The sequence below is a fragment of the Xenopus laevis genome, chromosome 8L, assembly GCF_017654675.1.
Source record: "Xenopus laevis strain J_2021 chromosome 8L, Xenopus_laevis_v10.1, whole genome shotgun sequence".
NCBI lineage: Eukaryota > Metazoa > Chordata > Amphibia > Anura > Pipidae > Xenopus > Xenopus laevis.
Genome location: NC_054385.1, coordinates 15837240 through 15848131, shown reverse-complemented (window position 1 = coordinate 15848131; position 10892 = coordinate 15837240). Strand labels below are relative to the sequence as shown.

Below are 10892 nucleotides of genomic sequence, written 5' to 3'. Positions count from 1 at the left end.
GCACACTGAGGGATGGAGTTGAAAGGAATGCAGAGTCTACCGAGTGGCTAAATGGTGCTCCAGTTTATGATACTATATAAGAGGGACAACTGCTGGTGGAATTGGAATGAAGGAAAAGAAAAAGAAAGCAATATGGCAGCATACGCATGAGCGCCATTAAGCTGCTAGGTGAATGCTGCATTCCATTCCATTCCATTGGAGAACTGGCAGCCCAGACAGCTTGCAGACCCGGCTTCTGCACACTGAGGGATTGAGTGAAATGGAATGCAGGGACTACCGAGTGGCTTAGGTGCATCTGCCCATGAAACCATATTTTAGGTGGAAAGGGAGGCACCGCAGGTGGAATTACGGTAAGCAATATGGCAGCTTAAACATGAGCACCGTTAAGCAGCTCGGTGAATGCTGCATTCCGTTTCATTCCATTGGAGCCCCAGCAGCCTGCAGACCCGGCTTCTGCACACTTGGGGGATGGAGTGAAAAGGAATGCAGGGTTTACCGAGTGGCTTAAGTGCGCTCCTGTTTATGATGCTATATTTTAGTAGGAAGGGAGGGCACCGCCGGTGGAGCTACGGTAGAAGGAGATGGGGCACCGCTGGTGGAGCTATGGTGGAAGGAGGAGGGGTACCGCTAATTGCTCTGGATGGAAGAGAAACAGAAAGCAAGATGACCTGATGTGAACCTGATGTGCCGTTTTCATGTGTCCCCAATCTTCTGTCAACGCGGGTGATGGCAATGATTTTTGCGTTGCAGGATGATCACGCAGCTCTATATTGCGGAATAATCGAAGCTCCCAAAGGCATCGGCGATCTCTTTTCTTATTGCCAAGGAACCCTCGGAGGGAGGTGTTAGAAGTAGATGTTCATAACAGGGTCCATCGTCGGAAAGTCCAACATCCTCCGGTATGAATGGGGGCTGCAATTTTCTCTGTACCAAAGCCAGCCAGTCAATGCCCTGGTTAATAGACAATATAAAACATTCTTTATTAATTCTTTTGTCCATCTGTACCTTTAGTTCATTTTTGTAGCTAGCAAAAATTGACTGAAGTAACTTACTCGAAAGAAATGATGAAACATTAGTTCACCTGCATCTTCCTCGCTGGAGCCCAGCCGCATCCATGGGTCCAACTGTAAAAGCTAAAGAAAAAGAGAGAAACATTAGTAGATAAGCTTTGTTGCAGTGCTGTGTGCCAGTTAATGGCTATAAAGGCTTAATACTGTTAGACTGCACAAATAGGATAGTGCTACCTATTCATGAATCACTGGTTAAACCACACCATGCACCCTTAACTTGCTGTGTAACTTACCCCTGATATTAAAATAGCTGCATCCTCAGCCAGGAACTTTGGGCAGACGACGCCAATAGATGGTCTCATCCATGGTAGCTGCAATGTGAAACATAAGAAAGATCTGTTATTATAGATTAAAGAACTAATCAGGTGTAACTGACCAAGAAGACTACAAAACCTGTTGCTATATATACATTAAGGGGCTTTTATAAAGATAGCTTTGAGTATATCGTGAAATATTTATATTCCCTACACACGTGATCAATTCTGCAATACAAACAACTGATTACTCTATGGCCATACGGAGCTAAAATAGTTGATGTTTGATGTTTTTTCCAACTTAATGTACATTCACCTATTCAGTGCACTTATTGAGCTTTGTACTTACGTCCCCGACTAGCATCTCGAAGATCACGATGCCCAGAGACCACCAATCTGCAGATCTTGAATACGGCAGCCTGGAGAGGACTTCGGGAGCCATGTAGTCATAGGTTCCAGTCAGGCTGCGTGTTCTGTCCCCATAGCCAATTCCTGCAAAAACAGTAACTGTAAGTAAACTGGAAACCAGTGGGGCTTATTTATCAGTAGCGGCTCAGACTCAAAGTACAAGAAAGGAACAGTTCAGTTTGTTTTCTTTTCATCCTGAGCTGCATGATCAGCAAACAAACTGAACAGTTAGGTCCCATGTGGCCCCCCTTTCTAACTGACTAACAGGTTAGAGAGATGCAAAAATATAAGGTTTTTATTACATTAGACGTCTTTCTATAGATTACATTCTAGGGTAACTCCGATCTATGTTCTCACTAAATATTAAGTGATACAAATCAATTGCCTAACAATTGGCACCCTCTAGTAATTCACCTTTCCTTCTCCTTTAATCTGATCTGCTAAAGCATAACTCTTTAGGTGAATTTCACTCTTGCGTTCTCATAATATGAAACTACAAATGTCAGTCACTTAGTGAGTCTCAAAAACATAACACGAAGCGCAACCCTTTTTTGACATGTAAGTTTATGAGAAACCTTACCGTCTTTGCATAGTCCGAAATCAGCCAGTTTGATGTACCCGTTGCTGTCTAAGAGCAGGTTTTCCGGCTTGAGATCTCTGTTAATACAACGGCAAATGTTAGAAAAGTACAAGTTCACTGGCACACAAAAGGGGAAATAATTAGTGATTATATAGTGAATAACAACCTTTTTTAAACTTTAAGTCACTGAGGAGATTCTTGACCATATAAAGGCACAAGGCTGAAGTTGTCATGCTCTTGTGGAGCAAGCTCTATAGGGGACATTAATCGTGGCTTCTTAAAAGTTTAGCAGTAATATTCTCTTATATTTTATATTGCAAATGTTTTCATATACTTAAAAAAAGTATTGATATATATCTATACTTACCGGTGTATGATACCATTTTCGTGCAAATAGGAGATGGCCAGCACTGTGCACGCAGCATAGAACCTGCAAAGAGAAAATGACTCCCATCAGTAGGTTATTGAATACATAGCCATTTATTTGTTAGTGTAGCACAGGGTGGTGATATCTCAGTCTAAATATTACAGGCTCGCTGTGATTTAAGAGACCCACTGACTATAATGGTAAGTTGTGTATGCAGCTCCGAACTTATTAAAAATTTCTTATGTATTTCTAAATAAAGCCTCTTGCATTTGTGTAATATGGCTGCTTCCTTCGATAAACAAGGAGCCAGATCCATATGCTATTTATGGTTTTCAAACTTGTGTAGTTTTCCTCAGCACGTCCCTTGAGTTCCTTATCCTGTGGGCTCACCCTCTCAGGTCACACAGTAAAGGCCAGAAATTGATCAATTCCTACAAAACGAAGTAAGCCACAACAACCACAGAACTGTGCTGCTACTTTTTATTCTATGACATGTTTCGGATCACATGGACCCTTTCTCAAGTGTGTGACTTGAGAAAGACACACTTGTGAAAGGGTCCATGTGATCCGAAACATGTGGTGGAACAAAGAGTAGCAGCACAGTTCTGTGGTTGTTGTGGCCTGCTATTTATGGTTTAGTTTGTATGAATGGTATTATATTTAAATAGCGCCCACATGACACTAGGTAAAGGTTCATTATTACGTACGTAGTCCTCCGTTGTCCAAATTTACGTTCCCTCTCCAGGAGAGTCCTTAAGCAGCCTCCAGCGACATACTCCATGAGGAAGAAGAGATGGTGGTCTGACTGGAAGGTGGCATGTAGATCCACGGTGAAGGGGTGGACAGCTGCTGTGAGAGCGACCCGTTTCTCGACCAAAATCCTGAATATTAAAAGCATTCATTATCAAAACAAGCCAGTAGAGAAAGTGTCATTCTGCCCATAGGAGCCACATTATTGTCTTAGATTATTTAGTATAGTACTAATGGGAGATGTTAGTGGAAGTCCCAAGACACATAACTAGTTAGGCATTGCTTGCATTATCAGGGTAATATCAGAGCGCTACAGCTGTTTGAAAGGGACATGGGTAAGTAATAAAGCCAACTAGCCAAGTTGATCATTCCCATAAACTGACCTTTCAACATCCCTTAAGGTGGTGATCTTCTGTTTTTTTAGGATCTTCAGGGCATACGATCTTTTTGATGCCGTGTGTTGCACATGGAGAACCTGGAATGAGAGAATATATTGAGGGAATTTTGAAGAAACACAGGAAGATACATGCAGAACCTCCAAACCCCTTGCAGAGAGCTCCAAGAATCCATCTTGCCCCCAACATTGCAAGGTAACAGAACTAACTGTTTAGCCAGTGTTCTTGCATGTGCCCAATAGTCATCCTAATAATGGATTTAGTTAAATATTACCTTCCCAAATCCGCCCTCGCCTAGGAAACCTCGTTGGGTGAAGTCTTGCAGAGTGCAGTTGGTCAAATGCAAAACTCTGAAAAAGAATTGCAGAATTGAACTCATTGTTATTTCAAATGAAAATGAAATGTTGATAGTATCATCAGTTGCAGGTTGTACTGTATCTTACTCTGGTTCCGTCGTCACAGCCGGTGGAAAGTCTTCTGCTGTGTTTTCTGGATGAGTTGAGCCGATGTTCACTTCATCCGCAGACATCTCACTATAGGGAAAATGTAAGTTTGTTATTATGCTTGTGTTTTACTAACATGGGAAGCTAAGAGCTGTATATGTACATAGACATTGGAGTTCAGCCCTTTCAGAGGCAGAGAATGATTTGCCAGCACAGTACAGGGTGAATTCAGGTGCCATGTCTGTATCTGGAGTATTACACCTCCACCAAAAGAACTACAATAGCCGTATACAGGGCCTCCTTCAGAAATCACCGGGGCCTGTCCGGCAAAATTTTCTGGGCCCACCTGCCCCCAAGCCCCACCCCATATTTTGCCCACCCCACAGAAAAAAAGCCAAACAAACATCAGAGCTGAAACAGTAACCCCCCCCCAGTTATAAAAAGCCATTGGTGATCAGGGGCCCCCCTCCTGCAAGTAAAAAAATATTGATTGCCTGCTCCCCCCAAGTTATAAAAAGCCACTGGTGGCCAGGACCCTCCTTTAAGTAAAAAAAAAAACATTGGTGGCAGCCCACCCAAAATGTATTTTTTTTTGCCAGGGTTCCCCATAAGTTTGGCTCTTAAGGGGGTCTCAGTCATGCTTCACTTACTTGATTGCCGGGTCCCCCCCCCCCGTCAGCATTCTGCAAAGTTTCTAAGAAAGGACGGGAGCTCCAGTTTCAGCATTATTTCTGTCCTATTCAGATCTCTGTGCCCTCATTGGTCGATTAAGTTAAGTCCCGGTGAAACTACATTGGGATTGGTTAGGCTGGAGGGGAAGATTCTACTTTACCCATCCAATCCCTGTACAGCTTTACCGGGACTTAAACTTAAACAACCAACGAGGGCACACCAGAGCCCCAGTCCTCTATTATAAACACTGCAGCAGGCTGTCCCCCCAACACTCAAAAAAAACTTCAGGGCTCGGGACAACTGCCCCCCCCCTGTGCCCCCCTGATGGCGGCCCTGGCCATATACAGAGAATACAGTTCATAATAAGCCGAACTCTGCATCTTACCTGCCCTCAGTGACAGCCAGTGGCAGTGCTGGTGCTGGATCTTGTGCCGTGGTGTCCCTCTCACTTGTGGTGGCTGGTTCTTCCGGTGTCAAGGCAACTGCTGGTGACTCATCCCTAACACAGGAATCCTCTGGGGCATTTGTTGGTGGGTCATGGGGAGAACCTGGGTGAATCTCAGGGTCCTTCTGTGCAATTGCCACATTCAGGTTTTGAAGGGTGGCATAAAGAATTTTCAGCTTTTTCCCCGACTCCTTCATAAACTTCCTCAGACGGACTAAGGTCTCCTTGTCTGAGGTCACTCTGTAGAGCTTTTCAGCGCCCGCTGCAATGCGCATCTCCTTCTTTATTTCTCCCATTACCTGCTCTTTATTGGCCAATAGATGTAACCTTGGCTGCATATCACAAAGTTTTGGAGACAAAACCTCATGATTGTCCTGTAGAAAAGGAGAAAAAGTTATGGAAACAATAGTTGGTTATTGCCTGCCTAAATTACTGTAATTTACACTTTTTTTCTTTCAATTCTAGAATCACTAAAACTGTTGGCCAAGCCCTCCAGCTCCAGTGAGGAGCAAATCTGCTGGTGTCAGTAGCTGCTACTTCTCAATCTCTCTCTGCGCTGAAATGTCACCAGGCTCAAGATTTTATTCTCCACTGGTAAGTCCATATTCCAATTCTAATCTACATCATGGCATTGCTATTTGTTTGATGTTTATACAGGTATGGGACCTGTTATCCAGAATGCTCAGGACTTGGGGTTTTCCGGATAACAGATTTTTCTGTAGTTTGGGTCTTCATGCCTTAAGTCTACTAGAAATTCATTTAACCATTAAATAACCCCAACAGGCTGGTTTTGCTTCAAATAAGGATTAATTATATCTTAGTTGGGATCAAGTACAAGATAATGTTTTATTATTACAGAGAAAAAGGACATCATTTTTAACAATTTGGATTATTTGGATAAAATGGAGTCTATGGGAGAGTACAGGTATGGGATCTTTTATCTGGAATGCTTAGGTCCTGGACCGTAATTCTCTGTTCTAGCTCCCTCAAACAGGAACCTTGGCTTCCCATTTTATTCCAGATTCGCTTTATTTTTCCCTAACATTGTGCTATGGAATATATTGCTACTTTAAACAATAAATACTAATCATCTCCTCCGGACTGAGGCCATTGCACTCTTCAGTAACATGTTATATCCCATTAGCCTTACCGGATTGGTAGCACGAATGCAGGAATTCCGGACACCCATCTTGAGACTCCTGTAATGGGAAATAAACATTGTCAGTGCTGGTATGGGGATAAGAGGTCATTTTTATCTTTCTCAATAGAAACCCTCTTCACCAAATTGCATATTGGAATGAAGTTGTTATATTATATTGCCCCAACTCATACAATTCCAACATAGCTAAACATGGGAGGTTTAAGCAACTATCCCTACCAAAATATCGACAATGAAGGCAGGTTACCGGATACTCTTTTAATCCCAAAGAAAGCCTGGTCTGCCACGTTTAAATGTCTGGGTCACCCTTTCTTCCCATATGCCCCTATCGGGAAACCCCTTTCTCCCCCACGCGTCAAGAATCTCCCTCATTTTCTGTCTGGCTGATGTTGGGCATTAAAAAAACTGGCAGATTTTGTCTGTAATGCACAATTCACCACCCACCAGGAATTACCAAAAGAAAAGACCAAAGAAATATGGGAACAATCTTCAATTTCATAATAGTAGGAGATGTAAGCTCCAGTAAAGGTGTTGCTAGACAGAGAGCAGTCCCCCGATATATTTCTGTAGCTCACTAAATGTATGAAGATATCACTCAGGGCAGGAGTTATTTTGATGGCTTGTGTTCTGTACACTGAATTGGACACCCTGTGTTTAAATAAACTTCCTTAATGGGAAGAAAGTGTCTTCCCGCAAGCTTATAACTAGAATAAACTCATTCCATGGTGATCTTAATTGTAAATCTCCCCTATGGGAATGCTCACTTGTGTTTTATCCTGATACCTTGTGCTACTGTCAGTCATCTATCTCTTTTATTCTTCACTAATCACTCAATGACAATATGTGTGTTTTATTTGGTTGTGAAAATCAGTAAACTTGAACCTTTAATAAAGGGGGTTTAACATACAAACCAATTTATACGTCTCTTCTATGACAACAGTTATTTTATTTACTAAACCATAAGTTCTTAAGTCAAACTATATACTATATGAGCATCATGTAATTGTCTGGTGTTTATGAACTACAACTCTCATCTGCCAGAATTTGTAGCCATCAAAGAAATCCAATGCTCTCTGAAAATCAATATAGCCATGTATAGCAGGCATTTCTTTCTATCTATAAAATATATATATATATATATATATATATATATATATATATATATATATATATATATATATATATATATATATATATACAGTCTACATCAGCTGACAGGAATTGGGACACTGGTGTAAGGGCAGGTAAGAAGTAGGTGCGCTTCATTTTTTGCAGAAAACAAGTACAGGCCTGGGAAAGAGATGTGGGACCTTACAAATTGCCCCTCCCCCTTAATTAGGGCAGGTTTGCTGTAAAATAAATCATAAACTGTATGAATTGTATTTGCAGGATTACCTCTTAAAAGAAGCTCAGATGTCAGATCTTCAAAAATAAAAAGCAAAAAAAAAATACCAAAACGCCTGAGGTGTTTTTGGCTTTTGGCTTAAATAGAGGGGCCGGCACAAGGCCGGGGGACCCCAGAGGGTCTCCCTCTTTAGACGCTGGCTCTCCTTATATGTGTTCAGAAAAGAATGTTAAAATCTGAACTAAGGAGAAGCCAGGAAAAAACACAGTCCAAAAAGAGCTGGTAATTTGCCAAAAAAGTAGCAATCCGTCCACTGTAGCAATCTGTATAGGGAAGAGAATAAATTGACAAATTAGTTTCAAGGATAATGCTTTTAACACTTAACTTAATATTTCCTATAAAATATAGAGGAAAGCAGAGATCTAAACGTGAGCTTTGTGTCACTCCCAGCGTTTACTGGCACTCAGTTTGTACAATGCAGTACCTCCCAGCAGCCAATCAGAAATGAGCATTGGTATAGAGAGTATGAATACATAGTACATAAGATCACTGGCCAGGTGCAGATTGCCCACCCCCTGCTATAGGAAACATTTACAGAATAGCAATTAAATCTGATTGGAATCAATACTGCCCTACCATGTACCCTGTTGCCCCCCACAGCCGGGACATTTGAAGGGAATGCACATGAGACATGAAAGGAAAAGACATTGCTATGTATTCCATTAAATTCATGTTAAGGTTGGTATATCAGAACAGGTTAGATACCCAGGGGCAGAGGGGCAAAACTGTAAGGAGCCTGTTAATACTGGTCATACAAATAAAGTATTTATAGTGAGGTACAGGGGTCCCCAAATGTCATCTGTTTATGGGCTTCAATTGGGAAAAAGTGTATATTTGCTGTCAGCCCCTAAATCTCTTATAGGGATAGTACATTCACCAGTCTACCAACCAACGGACTAAACCAACTGTCAAACCCTGGGTCTGTGTCTCCCAACCAGCACTAAGTGTAAAAGCATATCCAAAGCCCATTTTAGGGGGAAAATTCTCTAAAATCAGTAAGAGGAGCATCATCCGCTAGTCTTGGGGGTATCAAACATTTATCACCCCCCTTTTCACTAAAATAAGGATTATTTGGCAAAAAATCTCTTATAGGGATAGTACATTCACCACTCTACCAACCAACGGACTAAACCAACTGTCAAACCCTGGGTCTGCATTTCCCAGCCAGCACTAAAAGTAAAGGCATTGTCCATTTGAGGGGGAAATTTAATAACATCAGTAACATAATCAATATCTGTTAGTCTGGCACAGGGGTCCCCAAATGTTATCTGTTTATGGGCTTCAATTGGGAAAAAGTGTATATTTGCTGTAAGCCCCTAAATCTCTTATAGGGATAGTACATTCACCAGTTTACCAACCAACGGACTAAACCAACTGTCAAACCCTGGGTCTGTGTCTCCCAACCAGCACTAAGAGTAAAAGCATCTCCAATGCCCATTTTAGGGGGAAAATTCTCTAAAATCAGTAAGAGGAACAACATCCGCTAGTCTGGGGGCATCACGCAACTATTTCCCCCCTTTATTTGACTAAATTATGGGTTATTTGTCACAAAAATCTCTCACATTTACCTCTCACCACTCAACCAACGGACCAAACCAAATATCAAATCCCTGGGTGTAAAGTCACCTCTCATCTCTGCTCTTAAATCATGAGACTTATAAATAAATGTTATTGTGTAAAAGGAAGAAGCATTGCTATTTATTCCTCCTTATGGGGTTACTGTAGAAAAGGTGTATATTTGCTGTCAGCCCTGCATAACTTCCAAATCCTGAGTCTGTGTCTCCCAACCAGTGCTAAGATTAAAGTCATCTCCAAAGCCCATTTTAGGGGAAAAGTCTCTAAATTCACTAAAATCAGTGAGAGGATAAATATCTGTTAGTCTGGGGAGTGTTACCCAACTATTTCCCCTCTTTTTTCATTAAAATAAGCATTATTTGACAAAAAATATCTCCCAGAGGGAATATCCACTTACCAATCACTACGGTGTCAACCAACGGACTGAACCAACTGTCACAGTCCTAAGGTGAAGTCACCTCTGTTCCCTGCTCTTAAAGGGGAAGTGTACCCTGTAAGTAAGGTTCATAATAGTAAGTTGCATATGGCATTTATTTCCATTTAGATGTGCAGTACATACATAGCTTATTACGTACACAGAGTATTTCTTTGTATGTGTGGCCTATTGAGTCAGTGCAGTTACTGTGCTGCCATAGATATCATATCATATCTGGATCACAGTGATAGAATCAGTGTTTGGGTGAAAGATGGCACATGAAGGAAGTTTCACAGAATTGCATTAAAGGTGATTTGGGAAGGGATAATGTCTGAGGAGGCCAAGATGCTTATATAAGTAGGACTGGTCCTTTTAAATCTGATATTTTGCCCAAGCCCTGTAACCAATAGAAAACAGTGATGCATTTGTGACCTTCACCTGTCCATATCCTGCATTTTTAATACCTTTTTTTTTCCTGTGATACAAATGTAGTTGCCTGTGATAACGTAGTTATCTCAATTTCTTCAATAGGCTGATTGCAATTTCAAACTCCACCATAAATGACTGTATTAAGCAGCGGTTGTCATTCTTTATTAATACAAGCCTCACCTGAAGGTCCATCCTCTGGCCAGGGCCTCCTTTAGCTCATGAAATGGGTACAGGAATAGGAAAATATTGGTGTATCCTGATTTCATTATATCATGGTTTCATAAATATGAAGGGAAGTGTGGGTCAGTGTTTAGCCCAGCTCTCTGGTGGATCAGTCTAATCACACGTTCCCTTTCTTTTCTCTCTCATTTAGGAGTGTTCGTGTGGGAAGTGTTCAGCAAGAGCAAAATTCCATTTGAACATTGTTTTCAACTCCGAGGCTGTGGATAAAATCTCAGCTGGACTGAGGCTCTTCAGACCCAAGATGTCTCCCGAAAGAGTGTACATGCTGATGAACAACTGCTG

General features: G+C 41.5%; 1 protein-coding gene and 1 long non-coding RNA gene across 2 annotated transcripts; both read right to left on the bottom strand.

Annotated features, from left to right (window-relative positions):
• Positions 1 to 765: 765 nt before the first annotated feature.
• On the bottom strand, positions 766 to 5402 carry LOC121397123 (serine/threonine-protein kinase N2-like). Its single transcript, XM_041573275.1, has 11 exons — positions 5325 to 5402; positions 4268 to 4357; positions 4099 to 4174; positions 3813 to 3904; positions 3387 to 3560; positions 2680 to 2742; positions 2313 to 2389; positions 1674 to 1816; positions 1304 to 1381; positions 1053 to 1133; positions 766 to 951 (listed from the first exon to the last, which is right to left on the bottom strand). The coding sequence occupies exons 2-11, from the start codon at positions 4351 to 4353 to the stop codon at positions 766 to 768; spliced, it is 1056 nt and encodes a 351-aa protein (XP_041429209.1). The 5' UTR covers positions 4354 to 4357; positions 5325 to 5402.
• Positions 5403 to 5450: 48 nt separating this feature from the next.
• Positions 5451 to 10652, bottom strand: LOC121397134. The gene is made up of 3 exons (XR_005963486.1): positions 7939 to 10652; positions 6535 to 6583; positions 5451 to 5758 (listed from the first exon to the last, which is right to left on the bottom strand). It is a non-coding gene; the product is annotated as an uncharacterized LOC121397134 (long non-coding RNA).
• Positions 10653 to 10892: the final 240 nt, after the last annotated feature.